The sequence below is a fragment of the Lithobates pipiens genome, unplaced genomic scaffold, assembly GCF_037356315.1.
Source record: "Lithobates pipiens isolate NorthernLeopardFrog02 unplaced genomic scaffold, aLitPip1_a1.2 Scaffold_18, whole genome shotgun sequence".
Classification (NCBI taxonomy): domain Eukaryota; kingdom Metazoa; phylum Chordata; class Amphibia; order Anura; family Ranidae; genus Lithobates; species Lithobates pipiens.
In genome coordinates, this window is record NW_027507758.1 from 150,758,131 (window position 1) to 150,778,835 (window position 20,705).

At 40.9% G+C, this 20,705-nt stretch overlaps 1 protein-coding gene across 1 annotated transcript in view; it reads left to right on the forward strand.

The window, feature by feature from the left end:
* Positions 1–20,705, forward strand: part of SNX9 (sorting nexin 9) — a 194,600-nt gene that overhangs the window by 74,478 nt on the left and 99,417 nt on the right. The window contains exons 4-7 of the mRNA XM_077486269.1: positions 997–1,104; positions 5,927–6,080; positions 12,485–12,635; positions 18,185–18,269. Coding sequence (XP_077342395.1) covers positions 997–1,104; positions 5,927–6,080; positions 12,485–12,635; positions 18,185–18,269 — 498 coding nt within the window. The remainder of the gene's footprint in view (positions 1–996; positions 1,105–5,926; positions 6,081–12,484; positions 12,636–18,184; positions 18,270–20,705) is intronic.

Genomic DNA, 20,705 nt, shown 5'->3' on the forward strand with positions numbered 1-20,705 from the left:
ATGCACAAAGTAGTTGTAATGATATGTACAGCTTTACTAATACATGTCAAAGTTGCAAAATTGTGCTTAGGCATTAAGATTTGTTTTACCCACGGGTGTTAAGGACTAATAATCTGCATTATATTGCATTTTATTCTTGGGTTTAGACATCCTTTAACAGCTTCCTTAGAAAAACTCTCCCACTTATTTATTTATTTTAGTTACTTATATAGCGGCATCAATTTACGCAGCGCTTTTACATATACATCGTACACTTCACACTTTGGCCCCTTTCGAACGTGCGGACAGTATGTCCGTATTTCATCCGATATCATCTGTCTCCGCTATGGTCCAATTCTACAGATGGAGGAAAATCCTATATTTCTATCCATCTGCAGAGCGGATCGGATGAACACGGATGGACGGTCCGTGTTCATCCGATCCCCCATAGGGGAGAGCGGAGATCTGACAGGGCTATCTCTGCGCAGTGTGCAGGGACCTCCCTGTCATCCGCCGGCTCAGCGGGGATCAACGGAGCGATGCCCGCTGAGCAAGCAGATGTTCACGGAGCGGATCATCACGGAACCGTCCCGTGTGAAAGGACCCTTTAACTGCCTTCAGTACCTTTCTCAATATCTAAAGAACAGCATCAGCCAAGAATTCCATGAAATCAACTAAAATGCATGCTGGCATTGGGAACGTAGTTTTGTTCTCAATAAAATGGAGTTTCCTTTGGAATGTTTATGAGAAATAAACCGTATATTGGATACATTGTATTTAACTTTGCTCCTAATTTTGTCAAATAAAACACATATGTGTGGCGCCATATAAACGATACATACATGTCATATAATAAAAGGGCATTTTTGAAAAGTGATGAGGATCTGAACCATACTGTATAGATGATTCTAAAAAAAATCCATCTTTAAAAATAAATGATAATGAGTCTCTCGATTCTTGATTTGCTATTCATCACCATGCCTATTGCCTTATACATGTTATCTCTATTTCTTCCAGATATTGTCTGATGGAGCTCCTACCAACAATACAGCTCCAGATTTATCTTTCTTTGATTCACTTTCTGCCATCACTGCTCAGGCTGCCAGTGTCAACAATGGCGAACAGGTATGTCAGCAATGCGATTCCATTTATAGTACAGTGTTCCACATAAATGGGAACACCCCAACAAATTTGTCAGAAAACCTTTACTTTCCTTTCAGAATCAACATTTTCTATGGGACACTATACTACAAAATACTCCCACAAATGTGGGCCATTGATTGCAACCAAGATTTGTTAATTTGCACACACAAAAAAAACAAATTCATTCAATACCATGTTGCAAAAATAAATACACCCCAATGAAAGTGTTAGGAGCAAAGCTACATTTTAGACAACTGTAGCGGTACCCCCGTAGGGACTGCTGGATATTGTGGTCCACCTGTCACCCTGCACCAGCCCGGCATTCACTTCCTAATCACTCTTGAGATAATGAACAGGCCGTATGTTTGTTTTGTATTTTATTGATTTTGAACTTGGATAGGTTAAGGAATATTATGGGATGCCCAGAATCAATAATGGAATCAATAAGATGATCAGTTGGAACCTCTATTTACACTTCTAGAGTTACAGTCTCCTCCAGCACAATGCTTATTTGTAGACTGTTCCTCTCTCGCCTGTACAATACTTGGTTCCTGGTACAGCTAGCACATGGTAGGCGCAATTCTGACTCTGTCCGGCCTTAGCAACTGCCATTTGCAGGCAGGGACCGCAGGCCCTTTTAGTATAGCAACACAAATAGGAAAGTCTTTGGTGTCACTCACAAGCCCTCCTGGCTGCACTCTGGTGGATCCCTTCTGGAGACTTGCCCAGCAACACTAGTTCCCACTGTCTTTCTCGGCCCCTCTTTGTGCCTCCTGTCCAGATCCTGCTCTGTCTCTCAGCAAGGCTCCGACTTGCACCCAAACCCCTCAGGCCCAAGGTCACCCCCCCTCAGACTGGGGAGTGCCTCAAAGGCCCCGACAGCCTAGTGTTCCATCTCCAGCTTCGACAACTCCTCCCCAGCTGGGCTGACCCTGGGTATATCAAGGAGGCCTGCCTCCTGCCATTTCTAGTTGGGGATTGGTCAGGGCTCCCTGAGACGCCCCAGACCACTCCACCTCTCTTCCCATCCTTCCTTCTAGAATCCCCTTGAAGCAGAAGGGAGGTAACTGAAAGGTAATGCTATCTGTGGGTCACCAGCCGACACTTAGCCACTCCCAGCCCACACAGATCAAAACAAACAGGCCTATCATACAGCTAGGCCTGATTAAATGTATCTGCACTCACAACAACAAAAATCCTACTTCTAGCACGTACCTAAAGTAGAGGGTGCTACACAACAAAATCCTAATTAACAACAATTCAACTACAGGTGAGTGTAATTATTCATTACTCAGGTGTCCAGCAGATTATAAAAAGGTGTTGCATAACAAAAAAAACCCTTCCCATTTCATGCTGTCAGCAATGGCACTGCATGGAAGAGAAATGTCAGAGAAAGGCCTGAGAAAGAAAATCATTTCTTTACACAAGAAAGGTGAAGGCTACAAGAAGATCAGCAAAGCTTTAGAGCCGGTTCACACTGGGGCGGCTTCAAAGTCGCCCCCAATTAGTTGGAAACAACTTTAATCGCTCCCATTAGAATGATTTCATTGCACTGCAGGGAGCGCGACTTCTAAGGCGGCTAAGTAGCCTGACAGTTCGCCCCAGTGTGAACTGGCACTTATTAGTCAGAATACTGTAAAAAGAACGTCCAGGCCATCCATGAAAGTTATCATCTGAACAGGAGCGTTTTCTGATGGGAAGGGTTGAGGAAAATCGCCAAGCAAGTTCACTGCAGTTCGCTAAAGAAGTAGAAAGCCCAACTGGGATGATTGTTTCGGTGACACAATATGGCGTACACTGCAGAGGAATGGCATGCATGGGTGTCATCCACGAAGGAAGCCTCTCCTAAAGCCCATGAACAAAAAAGCCCACCTAGTTTTTTTGTCATAGCTTATTTGAACAATCTAAAGTTACAAGCTGATTGGCTACCATGCAGAGCTGCACCAGATTTTGCACTCTCCAGTTTTAGTAAATCAACCCCATAAGCTTTTATTGAGTTGTGGGGGCTTTGGCAAAAAAAAGCCAAAAGCTTCAAAAACTTGAGTTTAGGAGCAGCAATCTGCATGAGGCCTAAAAGCAATGGTGCAATTTCGGGAGTTTGATTTGCTGTATATTGGTTTATCTATAGGCTGGACCAATCCCAGGAGCCATGTAGCCAGCTTGTCTAAAGCAGGTTAGAAGCAGATTCAGATAAGTAGCACACGTCTAGTTACAAAAGCAAGGTAGAGAAGGCAGAGGTGCACACAAGATAGGTTAATAAAAAAGCAGGTATGGACAACAGGCCTGGACACACAAGGTCAGAAGAGCAAAGCCCTGTTGATGGAATTCACAAGGTTGGGCCAACACAGGCTAAGCATAAACAGATTGAGCCTAGACCAGTGATTCTCAACTAGGGTTCCTCCAAAGGTTGCTAGGGGTTCCTTCAGCATTGGCCAATTTATGCCTCTCAGATAAGTTCCCACTGACAACCACTGATCTTTTTAGCTATCTGTAAGGGACCATTCTTCCCACTAACCATCACACTAATGTATCATGAGTTGTTGATTTCTAATTTTTAGTAGGGGTTCCCCGAGACCAGAGAACTATTTCAAGGGTTCCTCTGTGTTGAAAAGGTTGAGAAAGGCTGGCCTAGACCATGCACCAACATTGCTTGATGGCGGAGGAGCCTCTAAATAGCAGGAGCCAATGAGCAGACCAGACACAATTAAGGCGAGAGGGCATAGACTAGTACCAGGTACAAGTTGACGGAAAAGACCAGACTGATATACAAACTGGCAGAATCACCTACTGGTAGAGGAAAACACAGAAAGCAACAGGCTATAGGAATGAATTTGCTCAGACTTGCAAAAATATGGTCAGATTAATTACTGAAATATTTTTTTCAAAATGCAGATGCAATACATTTAAGCTAGTTAGATCTAATTTTGGAAGGTGAGTAAAGCACACTATGTCGAACCTAGTATACAAATACATTGCAAATGAGGAAGAATGTACAAAGAACTTCCAAAAACCCAAAAAGAGATAATAATGTTACTGGTACATATTTCCCCTGTTACCTCCCACCTTATCAGAAAACATTTTTGAGCAAGATGGTACGAAGTCTATGGCCCTCAAGTTGAAGTTGCTGTGGCTTTAAGTCACACATATATAACTTGTCATGCGACTTTGATGTCCAAAGTCACATGACAAGTCGCACAAGTGTGAATAGGGTGTAAATGTTTGGGACTCATAGACTACTGTATTTCTTTGAAGAAGTCAACCACAATATCTAATATTCTAAACTCCTCACAACCCTAATCCCCTTGAACATACACAGTTTATTTAGTCTTGATAGCCATTCACCATTCTTTGCAAGAGAATAAGATTTCTAGTATTTGGTGATTAGGCTTTTCACTGCATTGGACAAATATGGTAACATGGATTTTGTATACATGGAGATTTGTAATGGTGTAATAAGAAACTAAAGGGCCCAAGGGTCAAGAGGGAGGGAGACAAAAGTATTTTTTGGACTATTCATTGTGTTTTGACCCAGTAGGCAACAGATATGAAAGAAAGAACCTAGTTTCATGTAGCCCCTCCAAGAAAATGAGTAGACGTGTGGATCCCATCTATATAGGTATCACAGGACAGAGTATATAGCCCCAGAATCACAGGACAGAGTATACAGCTCAGCATCACAGGACAGGAGTATATAGCTCAGCCTCACAGATCAGGGTATATAGGTCAGCATTAGAGATACGGTATATAGATCAGCATTACAGATCGGTGTATATAGAGCAGCATCACAGATCAGGTTATATAGAGCAGCATCACAGAAAGGGTATATAGAGTATCATCACAGATATAGCAGATAGGACTGACAGCACTGTCCATCCCCCTCATTGGCACACTGACAGCTTCCCCCTGTGGGAGGTCTGGCACTTACCGGGCTGTTGGGTCCTCTCCCCAGGCAGCAGGGATGGCAGATCCTCATGCTTCCTCCCCTGTGTGTCTCCTCTTCCGCCAAAGCACTGGGCATCCAATAGGATCACCTGGCGCTTTGACCAATCAGGTAACAGGTCTCACTGACCTGCCTCCTGATTGGCGGGGAGGCACTGTGGTGTGAAAATTAAAAGTCTTTCGCTATGGTCACACAACAGGGTGGGATCAGGGTGCCCCCACGAGCCCACCCTTTTTTGAAACCTATTAGAGCCTCTGGCTCTAATCACGTGCTTAAAAAACAAAAACCCTCCTTGCTCCCTCCTGCGTCCTGAAAGAAGCCTGGTGCATGGATAGGGAGGTGGTAGCAGGGATGGGGGGGGCGGCGCCCACAATGCATAGGCCGAAACTGATTTTTGGTATAGCAAGTTATAGTGTTTCACAGATACTACCATAAAAGAAGAGGGCCTGTGTCAACAGGATTTGGGCTTGTGTCAATGTCCTTTGCTTGAGACACTTCTGAGATCATTCAGAATTCATTGACAGGAGTATTTGACCCACATATGACCTGCTTTAAGCAAGGTTTTTTATTCTCATAGTTTTGTTTTGGAATACAAAACCCATTTGAAGAGAACAAAAGCCCATCAATACATTATCTAATGAACACCTTCTATGCTGTTTTGTTTATGGCATTCTGTTTCCTTAGTCCTTGACAATAAATCCTGTGGACACTGATAACAACACGTCTTTAACGGTGGAACGTATTTTTCTTGGAAATATTTGCTCAGTGAGATTATTTAAAAGATGACCTAGTTGTATTTATGCTGTTGGAGTAATTTCAGCACAGACCAATATATTCACTTCCTATATTTATTCAATCCTTTAGGCCAAAAGCACAAATGACCCTTGGTCCAGCTGGAATGCACCTAAACCACCTACATCTGACAGTGCAAATGATCCTTGGGGAACAAACCAGAAAGATTCCACATCAAACAACTGGGATTCTGGATATGGACATCCACAGGCTTACCCAAACCCAGGTAGGGTATGCAAGACTGGAAAAATATTAGGTGAAATGGATCACACCGGGTTGATGTGTGAATTTCCCATATTTTCTGAAGACGTGCCATTTTCTCTGCCATCCGCTGAATTATGTCAAGGTTTTATTCAATAAGTCTGATCTTGCTAGGTGCCACATCCCATATATAGAATAGTCTACAGTTGGCTGAGATTACACACAAAATATTATAAAAGTGCAAATGAATTAAAACCACCATATAAAATCAACAGCTGATCAACCACAAGGCTATATATACAGACACCATCCTCAAATTACTGGAGGCTGTTTTGTGGAATACTATGGATCATGGATACAAGCATTGTGAACAAGCCTTTTTGGTTTTGGATCTACAGTGCTGTCAAAAATTATTTGCCCCCTTCCTGATTTTTTTATTTTTTTGCATATTTCTCGCACTTAACTGATTCAGATCATTAAACAAATTTTAATATTACACAAAGATAACCGGAGTAAATCCAAGATACATTTAATACAAGTAAATATGATATGCTTTCCCATCTATTTACTAATACTAGCAGCATAAGTATTAAAAATAGTCAATGTTGATTGAGAGAGTGAAGTTCCACTTTAAGTAAAATAAAGAATACTCAAACAGTACCTGCATCTGATTTAATGGAGGCACTGTTTTTCTGGCAAATTTCTGCCCGGCTGTTTTGATTTTTCACAAGGCAACCAATTGATTGCATTTCAGCTGGTTCATTAGCAACTGGATGAAGTACCCTGAGTATGCCCCCTGCTTTAGTCATGTTCAGACCTTTTTCACACTGAACATGGCTTTGAAATCGTGCGATTTCATCTGACCTCGCATGATTTCAAAGCCGCACTTCAGTTTGACTTCGGGGGTGACCTGAAAAACATCTGTGCGGGTTCATGCACAGATATCTATTTAAATTGCCCCCAAAGTCACCAAAAGTAGTGCAGGAACTACTTTTGGAAATTGGTGCAGCGCCGCAAAGTCGTTGTCGCACTGATAGGGATGCTCCTATTGCTGGCAATAGGCTCCGATTTGACATGCGATGTGAACTGTCAGATCGTGCCAATGTGACCGAAGGCTTAACTGGCTGAGAAAGAGTTACTGTAGCCTGACCTTCCCTGAACGGAATCCTACTTAGGACTCTGGAACTGCAGCTAACCGTGTCAGCTGTATATTACTGTGCTATTCTTTGTGTGCATGCAGTGTTGTTCCTCAGTACTGCTGACCTGCTGTGTTCTTTAGTGTAGTAGGTGATCATGTGTGCTGTGTTATCTGCTTGTAAATGAGCAGTGCAGAGCATGAAAGGGGAGCTCAGACTGGCATTTGTGCAGTTTGATCTGGACTGTAAACAAATGTAACACGCGGCATGTGGTTTACTGTCTTCTGCTGCTCACATTCAGGAAAACTGTGTGTATTAGTTAGATTGGCATACTACAGTGCCTTGAAATTATACACATTTTGTCATGTTACAACCGTAAATGTATTTTATTGGGATTTTATGTGATGGACCAACACAAAGTGGCACATAATTGTGAAACTGGAAGGAAAATGATAAATGGTTCTCAAATATTTTTACAAATATGTGAAAAGTGTGGTTTGTATTCACCTTTCACTGCAATTACAGCCAGTCTTTTTGGGGATGTCTCTACCAGCTACCAGCTTTGCCCATTCTTCTTTGCGAAATAGCTTAAGCTCTGTCAGATTGGAGGGTGAGCATCTGTGAACAGCAATTTTCAAGTCTTGCGGCAGATTGCCAATTGGATTTAGGTCTGGACATTGACTGGGCCATTCTAACAGATGAATATGCTTTCCAAACAATTGCATTGTAGCTCTGACTGTATGTTTAGGGCAGTTGTCCTGCTGGAAGGTGAACCTCCACCCCAGTTTCTAGTCTTTTGCGGACTCTAACAGGTTTTCTTCTAAGATTGGCCTGTATTTGGCTCCATTCATCTTCCCATCAACTCTGACCAGCTTCCCTGTTCCTGCTGAAGAAAAGCATCCCCACAACATGATGCTGCCATCACCATGTTTCACGGTGGGGATGGTGTGTTCACAGTTATGTGCAGTGTTAGTTTTCTGCCACACGTAGGGATTTGCTTTTAAGCCAAAAAGTTCAATTTTGGTCTCATCTGACCAGAGCACCTTCTTCAACATGTTTGCTGCGTCCCCAACATGGCTTCTCGCAAACTGAAAATGGGACTTCTTATGGCTTTCTTTTAACAATAGCTTTCTTCTTGCCACTCTTCCATAAAGGCCACATTTGTTGAGTGCAGGACCAATAGTTGTCCTGTGGACAGATTGTCCCACCTGAGCTGTGGATCTCTGCAGCTCCTTCAGAGTTACCATGCTTCTCTGATTAATGCTCTCCTTGCCTGGTCTATCAGTTTAGGTGGACGGCCATGTCTTGGTAGGTTTGCAGTTGTGCCATATGCTTTCCATTTTCGGATGATGGATTGAACAGTGCTTGGTGAGATGTTCAAAGCTTGGTATATTTTGTAATTAGGTAATCTATTTACTAATTAGGTGACTTCTGAAGGCAATTGGTTCCACTAGATTATAGTTATGGGTATCAGAGTAAAGGGGGCTGAATACAAATGCACGCCACACTGTTCACATATTTATTTGTAAAAATGTTTAAAACCATTCATCATTTTCCTTCCACTTCACAATTATGTGCCAATTTGTGTTGGTCTATCACATAAAATCCCAATGAAATACATTTACATTTTTGGTTGTAGCATGACAAAATGTGAAAAATGTCAAGGGGTATGAATACTTTTTCAAGGCACTCTATCTGCCATGATGTCAGTCACATTTTGACTCTTTGTTACTGCAGCAGTGTGCTGCCCCTCTAACTCCTCCCACTCGCCCATGTAAAGCAGACTGAAAAGATCATACTAAGTAGGAACAACTATATGTCTCCTCCCCCAGTAAGTCCTGTCCCCATATAGTTAGAAAACACAGAGGGAACACAAATTTAACCCCTTGATCGCCCCCTAGTGTTAACCCCTTCCCTACCAGTGGCAATTTACACAGTAATCCGTGCATATTTATAGCACTGATCACGGTATAAATGTCAATGGTCCCAAAAATTTGTCAAAAGTGTCTGATCTGTCCATCGCAATGTTGCAATACCGCTAAAAATTGCAGATCACTGCCATTACTAGTAAAAAAAAAAAAAAAAAAAAAAAGCAATAAAAATGCCATAAATCTTTCACATCTTTGTAGACACTATAACTTTTGCGCAAACCAATCAATATATACGCTTATTGTGATTTTTTTACCAAAATATGTAGAAGAATATAATTTGGCCTAAATTGATGAAGAATTTTAATTTTGGGGATATTTATTATAGCAAAAAGTAAAAAATATAGTTTTTTTTTCAAAATTGTCGTTCTTTTTTTGTTTATGGGTGATCAAATACCACCAAAAGAAAGCTCTATTTGTGGGAAAAAAAGAACAACAATTTCATATGGGTACAGTGTTGCATTACTGTGCAATTGTCAGTTAAAGCGATGCAGTGCCAAATTGTAAAAAGTGCTCTGGTCAGAAAGGGGGTAAAATCTTCCAGGGCTGAAGTGGTTAATCACTTCAAGGAGTTTTAAAGGCAGAAGGTTTTTTATCTTAATGCATTCTATGCATTAAGATAAAAAACCTTTTGTGTGTAGCAGCCACCCCAGCAATCCCCTTACTTACCCGAGCTCCATCTCTCTCCAGTGATGTCCACAAATGTCTAAGCCATCCGGGACACTCCTCCTGATTGGCTAAGACACAGGAGCAGAGCTGTTGGCTCCTGTGACTGTCAATCAAAGTCAGTCAGCCAATCAGGGAGCAGAGGGGGCGGGGCCTGGTTGGGGCTTCATGTCTGAATGGACACACAGAGTTGTGACTCGGCTTCAGTGGCCCCATAGAAAGCTGCTGACTGTGGTGCACTGGAAAGGAGGGGAGGGGCCAGGAGCAGCAAAGAAGGACCCAAGAAGAGAAGGATCTGGGCTACTCTGTGCAAAACCAACTGCACAGAGTAGGTAAGTATAATATGTTTGTTATTTTTTTATTTTATTTTTTAAAAGAGACTTTACAATCACCTTAAAGACTAACTTTTTTTCTGACACTTTATGCTTAAAAACCCCCAAACATATATATATATATATATATATATATATATCATTTTAGCAGAGACCCTAGAGAATAAAATGTCGGTCGTTGAAACATTATATGTCACACTATATTTGCGCAGCTGTCTTTCAAAAGCAATTTTTTGGGAAAAAAAAACACTTCAATTAATTAAAAGAAAACTAAACAGTAAAGTGAAATTTAATGATTCTCGTAGCCACACATGTATATTGCCATCATCCCTTAAATAGTATATAGAATAAACCTCAAGAAATGTGGGATTTTATAGGCAATCGAAGAAGAAATTTTATATTTATAAAATGTATATTTTATTATAGTAATTTACAATAGAATTCCCAAATTGGAAATGCAACGCAGTGCAACAATAATAGTATCAACTATACAAAAAGCTCTGTCAGACATAAAGTGGTAGTTCCCATCTACTCGCTGTTCCTTTCATCAGTAGATTACAGAGGAATACAGTAGAAAGGGAATTCCGATGCGTTTCAAATTTTACTGTTATAGACAAATCTTCTTCACTACCACTTCTGAAAAAACTGTTTCAATTAATGAACAATTAATACATAACCATGTATGGTAATGCATATAAAATACATATAAATATAGAACATATTGTTCTATGTTTATATGTATATGTAATGGATATGTAATATACATTTTATAAATATAATATTTATTCTTCGATTGCCTATAAATTCCCAAATTTCTTGAGGTTTATTCTATATACTAAACAGTAAAGTTAGCCCAATGTTTTTGTACAATGTGAAAGATAATGTTACGCCGAGAATCGTGATCTTTATTCCAAGCAAAAAAAAATCATGATTCTCATTTTATCCAGAAAAGGGCAGCCCTATGTAGTATTGTGTTGATCTCTGTGATTAGTCAGTGATCACATGGTACAGACAGGGCCAATCACCCAAAGCCCAAATTAGCTGTGGCCAATCACAGCTAGTTACAACAATACACAGTGAAGAAATCTATTTCATTCAGTAAAAAATGTTATTCACTGTTATAAGCAATTATAGTATGTAAGAAAAAAAAAAAAAACTCATCACCTCCCATAGTAGCATAGTGTTACTATGGAAAAACAGTATTGCTCTGGTCAGAGTATATAAAAAAAAAAGGAAAATAAAGAGGAGAAAGTAATACAAACAAATAATTTAAAAAAATGATTTACAAAATATTATAACGAAGAAAAACTGTTTTTTTTTTTCAAAATATTTGGTCTTTTTTTTGTTTATTTAGCAAAGAAACCTAGTTGGGATTAAATACCACCAAAAGAAAGCTCTATTTGTGTAAAAAAGATTTTAAAAATGTCATAGGGGTATAATGTTGCATGACCGCGCAATTGTCGTTTATAATGTGACAGCGCTAGAAGCTGAAAATTGGTCTGGGCAGGAAGGGGGTGAAAGTGCCCGGTATTAAAGTGGTAAAGGCACAGAGACAAATGAGAGACAAATGAGATGCCCAGCAATAGCACAATGGCAGCTGAAGGCATTCAATGTGCTCCCACATTAAAGTGGTTGTAAACACTTACAAACCACTTTGACCTACAGGTAAGCCTAGATTAAGGTTTACCTGTAGGTCCAGTGCAGGCGCACTGAGCATGCCGCTGCTAACGGCGATATGCCATTAGTGGCGGCTCCCATGTGCATGCACGGGAGTGACGTCATCGCTGCTCCGGCGCTGAGTGGCCGGAGCAGTGATACCTGGAAGAAGATGGACGCTCTTATATCAGGTAAGTGACACATAATGGACTACTATGTGATGCATAGTAGCCCATTATGCTTTACCTTTGCAGGGAGATAAAGAGGAAGTAAACCCATCAGGGTTTACTTCCTCTTTAAAATCCTCTTTAAAATCAGTGACCAAGCTATACACAATGATGGCAACCAACCAAATTTATAACTAGCCTAAAGTGAACCTAACCCCTAAAGTCAACTCAAAACTTGATCCTAACCTCTCCTCCAACAGAAAACATAACCATATCCTGCAAAATGTATACTGTTACGCCAACAGTTACAACAGTTTCATGGATAAAAGTACCATCACAGTGTTACCAAAGGCAATAACTCCATCATGCCATGTCACAGGATAAAATATTCTGGCTAATATTTGCGGTAAACACTGAAAAACACACAAAACAAAATCGACTGATTGCTGTTGTGGTACTTGTGGTGTTGTCTGAAAACAACATAAGTGAAGTTTCCCTTTAAGAGTACCTGTGACTTCCAAATAAAGTCTTCCTTTCTTTTCAGCTGCTGATGATGATGAGTGGGACGATGACTGGGACGATCCCAAATCCTCTCCTCCTGGTTTTCTTGGTTACAAAGATTCGGAGTCCTCTGATCCTGGAGCAGCCCAACGGGGAGGAGGAAGACCAGCCTCCATGAGGATACCTCTTAACAAGTACATGACTATGCATACAGTGTATATTAAGCTAAACAAAGAGGAATGATGTGTGTGTTATTCTTTGTTATTTTCTATCATTGTAGGAATAATTGCATTTTTTGCAATTTTATATATATATATAAACAGCCGATATCAGCAGCCATTTACCGTGATCCGTGGGGGACCCGGCATTCATGGATGTTCCCAGGTGCGCTCCCCAGGGGGCACGCGGGAGTGCGATTCTGTGAGGACATCCCATGGACATCCACCCAGAATAAGCTGACCTCGCAGTAGCTGTCTTTCGGCTATGGCCCGGTCGGCATGTGGTTAAAGCAGTATTAAACCCAAAACAAAAAAATGTATTATAATGCAGCTTATCAATCTTTAGATATGGTTGCTGCATTCATTTTCTCTTTTTTTGGCCCCCCCCCCCCTATGTTTTCACCTTATCTGGCTAGTAACACACCTCCTGCATTAAAGTGCCCCCACTCTGGATGAAGGAGCACAGGAACACCTCTGGTTTGCAGCGTTGTAACAGGGGGGGGGGGGGGGGGGTGTTTGATTTACTAGCCAATCTAAGAACATTAAAGGATTGAAACCATACATCACATCACATGTTGTTATAAGTGTGAAAACCTTTTGGGATAATGGTTTTACAGCCATGTCAGCGTTGATTGGTTAGTCTCATCCCTGTAACTGCTACATCTGTTGGAGAGCTTGATCTTTTAAAAATCAACCAACTTACTGGCAACATCACTATGTGAAAATAAAAGAAAGAACGCCTAAAAAAGAAAACCAAGCAGCCATCACATCTAAGAATTGGTAAGCTGCAATGTTTGCTTTTGAGGTTACTACCATACCATTTATACCATTAATTTAATTAATACCATTAATTTACCATATTCACCAGTTATAAGAATGCAGCATTTGTTTGTGTTGGTGGGCCTTTTACAAAAAAAAAAAAAAAAAGGTTTCTTAAAGTGACTCTGCCGGCAATCTTAAAGTCTAAACTGCCCTGGTAAAGAGGAAAGAGAATAATTGTCTGTCTTGCTGTCCATGATGTAAATGCTGCTCCAATCTGGGGGAATTGCTGTCTGAAATAATTGCAGAAACCAACACTTCCGGGAGAATCAAATTACTGTGTCATGGTGATGGTTAGCGGTTCCTCCTGTCGAGCTCTACATCACAAGACGCATTATTTGGACTTTGAGATTGCTGACAGTCGCTGTAACAACATAATACAAGGTGAATGCAATGGGAATGCCACATAAAGAACTTTCATTTGACTGTTTAAAGAAGACTTTGACTGTTACGTTAGCTGTAATGAATTAAAACGCTCTCGGTTTATGATTGACAATGTTATCAGCAAGTACTGTCAAACAATAGCTTTGTGATAACGTGTAGTCTTCATTGATTAAAAATTGTACACCGCTTTGTATTCAGTAGAGATTCTGGATGAACCCTCTGCACACTGCTATACTGTATATCCTTTCACTTTGCAATAAAAAACAGGGATTTTAAGCTGGCCAACTGCCTCAAAGTAATCCCTCTCTGGCCAGTCCTACTCTGCTCTGCAAGTGAAAATGCTACTGTGGACACAATGCCCCACTTTGTGTCTGTTTGCCCCATGTTGGCATTGTGTCCACAGTAGCATCTGAAATGCAGGGAGAAAGTCTCCAACCCTTTTTTTTTTTCAAAACGTGGTTACGTGGAGGTGTATGGTGCTATGGCACCACACAGTTTTGCACACCCGAAAACGCGCCACATTTACCGATGCTAAGAATTAATGGCATTCACAAGTGTCTGCTACAGAGCAGCGCATCTTGCCTGCGTTTCCTGACTTGCATGTGTGCAAGTTAGGGAATGTAAAATTGCACGTGCAAAACTGCATGGTGCCGCAGCACTATACTGTTCCATGCGTCCATGTTTTGAAAAAAGGGTTGGGGACATTTTCCCTGTGTTTCCAATAGGTACAGCAGCCCATTCTAATGAATTTCTGTGCAAATGCTACACACAGGTCCCGCACAAGGGGGAACATAGCCAAAAGATGAGGAGTAATGCGGGAAGTGAAGACAAAGCGAAACAGAGAGAGGATCCTTCCTTCCAGGGGACATTATAACCTTGGCCTAGGAGTTCTGCCGATCATCATTTTTTTTATATCTTAAACTGTACTTTCTTGGTTTAACTCCCTCATTCCCTTTAAAAATAAAGTTCAAGTAAGCAATACTTACCCTCTCCACTCTTCAGCATGCCCTCCTCATCGGGACCGGATAGGGTGGGTTCTTAACTGGAGTTGACTTTTAAAGCAATTGTTCACTACACTAAGCATTAATGTTAGGGGGTACCACATTAACCACTAATGTTATGGATGAACTACACTAACCACTAATGTAAGGAAGAACTACACTAAGCACTAATTTAAGGGGTGAACTACAGTAACCACTAATGTAATGGGGTAACTACACTAAGCATTGGTGTAGGGTGTACTACACTAATGTAAGGAGGGGCACTACACTAACCACTAATGTAAGGAGGGGCACTACACTAGCCACTAATGTAAGGGGAGGGGAGGTACTACACTAACCACTAAAGTAAGGGGACACCTAAACTAGCCACTAATGTAAGGGGGGCACTACATTACCCATTAAAGTAAGATGGCACCTTTCCACTGACCACTAATGTAATAGAACCTTTCACTTTCCATCAGTGTAAGATGCCACTTTTCCACTGAACATCAATGTAAGTGGTATTTCTCAACTGATGCCATGATTTCTCCACCCACTGGCAACCACTATAAGGAGGCATTTCTCCACTGACCTCCAATATGAAAGAACAAACACTTTTTACCATCTGCATCGATTAATATTTATTTTCTTTATTATTACTGCAAATAATGTTGTATAAAGCACCCCTGGATGTCAGATAAGCTGAGTGTGCCACATTTCTTCCTCTTATTTTCTCTTATATGTCAGGCTAATGTGCACATTGAATTATTAACAGAGTTTCCCTGAGACCTGTAAATAATTTTAAGGGTTTCTTCATGGTAAGGACATTCAGAAAGCCTGTAGTAAAGTTTTCATTTTTTTCTATAGTTATCTGGAGTGTAGTGATATGATCACAACATCGTTACAGTGCCTTGAAAAAGTATTCACACCCCTTGAAATTTTCCACATTTTGTCATGTTACAACCAAAAACATAAATTTATTTTATGTGATAGACCAGGGGTCTCCAAACCCCGGCCCGCTTGTGCATTTTGTCTGCTTGATTTTAACAGCTGCTATTATCGGCATTATGTACGGCAAGTCCTGGAAACAAAGCCGCTCCCCCCACAGCCTCCCACGCTGCCACACTGTGCTGTGGATTGGCTGACCAATGACGTCATCAGTGCAGCACCTCCCAGCTCCCTCCCCCTGTTTGTTAGCGATCCTTCCGCTTTCAGCCTGCTTGTGTAGCAGCGGGCTGGAGACAGGAAGTGCAAGAGATCTGTAGTGTGTGTGCTCATACTGACAACAATGTAAGGCAAATGGACATAAATGTGCTTCACAGATATAAAGGGGACTCTGATGGACTCTGATGGGACACAGATAGTAGATTCTTATGGGAGACTCTGATATATGAGGGACACTGATGTGGGGGAGACTCTGATGGGGGACACTGTTATTTGGGAGACTCTGATGGGTGACACAGAAATGGGGGAGACTCTGTTAGGGAACACAGATGTGCGGAAAGGCTCTTATAGGGACATAGGCGTATTCATTATTCATATTTATTTAAATTGTTCTGTGACGCCCTCAGAGGTTTGTTAGAGAAGCTTAATGAACAAACAGCATCACTAAAGGCCAAGGAACACACCAGACAGGTCAAGGATAAAGTTGTGGAGAAGTTTAAAGCAGAGTTAGATTATAAAAAAAATATCCCATGCTCATCCCAGAGCACTGTTCAATTCACCATCTGAAAATGGAAAGAGTATGGCACAACTACAAACCTACCAAGACATGGCCGTCCACCTAAACTGTCAGGTCGGGCAAAGAGAGAAATCCACAGCTCAGGTGGGAGAATCTGTCCACAGGACAACTATTAGTCGTGCACACCACAAATCGGCCTTTATGGAAGCGTGGCAAGGAAGAAAGCCATTGTTGAAAGAAAGCCATAAGAAGTCCAGTTTGCAGTTTGCGAGAAGCCATGTGGGGGACACGGCAAACATGTGGAAGAACTTTTGTCAGATGAGACCAAACAAAATTTTACTTTTTGGCCTAAAAGCAAAACTCTGTGTCAGAAAACTAACACTGCACATCCCCCTGAACACACCATCCCTACCGTGAAACATGGTGGTGGCAGAATTATGTTGTGGGGATGCTTTTCTTCAGCAGGGACAGGGAAGCTGGTCAGAGTTGATAGGAAGATGGATGGAGTTAAATACGGGGCAGTCTTAGAAGAATACTTGTTAGAATCTGCAAAAGATTTGAGACTGGGGTGGAGGGTTCGCCTTCCAGCAGGACAAAGACCCTAAACATGGTTTAGATCAAAGCATATTCATGTGTTAGAATGGCCCAGTCAACGTCCAGACCTAAATCCATTGGAGACTCTGTGGCAAGACTTGAAAATTGCTGTTCACAGACACTCTCCAATCTAACAGAATGAAGAATGGGCAAAAATGTCACTTTCTAGATGTGCAAAGCTGGTAGAGACATCCCCAAAATGACTTGCAGCTGTAATTGCAAAGTATTGATGCACGCCACACTTTTCACATATATTTTTTTGTAAAAAAAAAAAATTGAAAACCATTAATTATTCTCCTTCCACTTCACAATTATGTGCCACTTTGTGTTGGTCTATCACATAAAATCCCAATAAAATACATTTACGTTTTTGGTTGTAATGTGACAAAATGAGGAAAATACCAAGAGGTATGAATACTTTTTCAAGGCAGTGTAGGTGTAAAAAGATTAAGACACATGAGTGGAATTAGTAATCTGAATCTATGCCAGGCTTTATATTTAGGAAAACGAAAAAAAAGATGGAAGCGTATCTAAAACCCAAAAGCAAAAACTGTAATGAATTGCAGCTGACCAATTCCTTAGATGTAGTGGCTGCATTAGTTTCCGCCTTCATTTTTTTCTATTATTTTCAGCTAATAATTCTGTCTATAACACACTTCCTATCCTTGTATGACAACACTCACCAACCCTTCTGTAACAGGTCACACAATCAAGATAGGACCACAAAACCCTGTCTTTCGCCTGTTTCTCAAAACATAGAGGGATGTGCTTCTGAAGTCTTCCAACAAAGCTGAGAACAATGTAATTGATAACAGTGAGCACAGGCAAAGGGCACAGAAAGTTATCAGCTCACAAGTTTTCTGGCAAGATCAAGGAGTATTCAGTTTAACTTCTCAAACAGTAATAACAGAACACTTTCAATGGACAGTGTTTCCTCTTTCTGGGCAGCTGTGTTTTAGTCTTTATTTCTATTGTATGTATCCATATGATTCATATAGTGTATATAATGTACATATGATTTCAGCTTAGCGATGAACTGTTCTCGTATTTCAATTTTCTTTTGACAGATTTCCTGGCTTTGGAAAATCAGGAGTTGAACAGTATCTGTTATCTAAACAGACAGCAAAACCCAAAGAGAAAATCTCAGTTATTGTAAGTTGGTTGAACTACATTGTTTCTGTATTCAGGGTTCCTTTACTCTTTCCTGACCGTATTTCCATTGTCAGCATACTGTACATTGGTTAACTTTGTAACAATTTTAAGACTAATTTGCCTGCCTACATTTTTATATTTTTAAGCCATATATAGTTTTTATTGGTACACTGTTTTACCAACTACCCTGATTATGTTTTTTTATTAGGTTGGCAAAAGCATATTTTTATATTTTGCATGAACACTAACCACTTGCCAAGTGGGCACGTATACCCCTTCCTAACCAGGCCAATTTTTAGCTTTCAGTTCTCTCACATTTTGAATGACAATTACTCGGTCATGCAACACTGAACCCATATGAAATTGTTGTCCTTTTTTTCGCACAAATAGAGCTTTCTTTTGGTGGTATTTAATGACCACTGGGTTGTTTATTTTTTGCTCTATAAATGAAAAAAGACTGAAAATTTTGTAAAAACAAAAATGCATTTTTCTTCGTCTCTGTTATAAAATTTTGCAAATTAGCAATTTTTCATCATAAATATTGACCTACTGCTACATATCTTTGGTAAAAATAATCAAAATCAGTATATATTATTTGGTCTGTCTAAAAGTTAGAGTCCACAAGCTATGGTGCCAATCACTGAAAATTGATCACACCTGGTGTAGTGATGGCCCATCTAATTTCTTGAGACACTAAGTCGCGCCCGTTCTGTACAATGGAACCGTTCTAATCAGAGCGCCACAAGTCGCTCTGACTTAGAAAAAGGTTCCTGTAGGACTTTGAGGGCGACTACTATAGAGAAGTCGTTTTGCAAGTCGCCGCAGCGGTCGTGTGCAGGTCGCCTGAGGCAGTCGCGCTGCAAGTCGTGCTGCCTCAGTCTGAACCTACACTAACAAGCCAGGTACAAGTACAAATATCCCCCAAATTACCTCTTTTTTGGAAAGTAGACATTCCTAGGTATTTAGTAAGAGGCTTGGTGAGTTTTTTGAAGTTGTCATCTTTTTCCCACAATTCTTTTTTTTTTTTCTTTTTTTCACAAAATTTTTATATTAGCAGTTTTTTTTTTCACATGGCATATGCATTCTTGCAACTACACCCCAAAACACATCCTACTACTCCTCCTTAGTATGCCGATACCACACGTGTGAGACTTTTTCACAGACTGGCCACATACAGAGGCCCAACATATAGGGAGCATTGTCAGGCATTCTAGAAACATAAATTACACATTTCCTTTTTTTCACTACCTATTATACTTTTGAGGGCCCTGGAACAACCGAACAATGGTAACACCAACAAGATGACTATATTTTGGAACGCAAACACCCCAACACATAATCCAAGAGGCATAATGAGTCTTTTGAAAATGTCATTTTTTTCCCACACGTTTTTGGAAAATGTGGAAAGAAAATGAAATTGCATTTTTTTTTTTTTTTACACAAAGTAGTCAATTTATAGGGTATTTCTAACACATAGCATGTACATAGCAAAAATTACACCTCAAAATACATTCTACTATTTCCCCTTGAGTATTTGGTTGCCACACGTGGGAGACTTACACTTACACCTGGCCACATACAGAGGCCCACCATGCAGAGAGCACCGTTAGGGTGAGCATTGATGTGGCATAGATATGACACAGATGAGCACTGATGTGGCACTGATGTGCCATGGATATGACATGGATGAGCACTGATCATCCCTGTCATGGATGCACATGTATGAGACAGGTATGGGCATGTATGCGGCACAGCCGGGCATGTATGAGGCACAAATGGGCATGGGTGGACATTGGATGGAGCGATCACGTGGTAAAGGACTGATGTCATTGGCCCTTTACCTCGATCCATGCTGCACCAGGTCCTGAGAACCCAATAATCACGGATGCTTCTGGGTGCGTGCCCCAGGGGGTGCGTGGGAAACGTGAGTTCGGGAGGACGTCCCTGGATGCCCTCCCAGAACTACCCAACCACGCTGTAGCAGTCATTCGGCTATGGCCCGGTCAGCAATTTGTTAAATTACATTTATTTTTATTTTTTTTATTTACTTGATTGCACAGTGACAGCTGAAGCTGGCAATCATGTCTGTCCTAACCATTGTTGGCTGTCATGGTGATCACATGATTGGGAACCATGCTGATTGATCCCCAATTTGTTTGTGAGTATACACACATCTGTTGGTCATCTCTGTTCAACAGAAGCCGTTCGTTAGACCAACTTCTGCTGAATGGTCCTGCTGGAAAACCAGCATTTGATCAACTGCTACAGTCAATGAATGCAGCACTGATCAGTGTATTCTAACGGGGGGTGTCTCTGCTGTCAGAATACAATAGCGCAGCAGGAGAGATCCATGTATCCACATCACTTGTGTGGATGCAGGAATCTGTGAGGTTTTTGTTTTTTTTGGTTCAGCCCACTGGACTGAACAAAAATTAA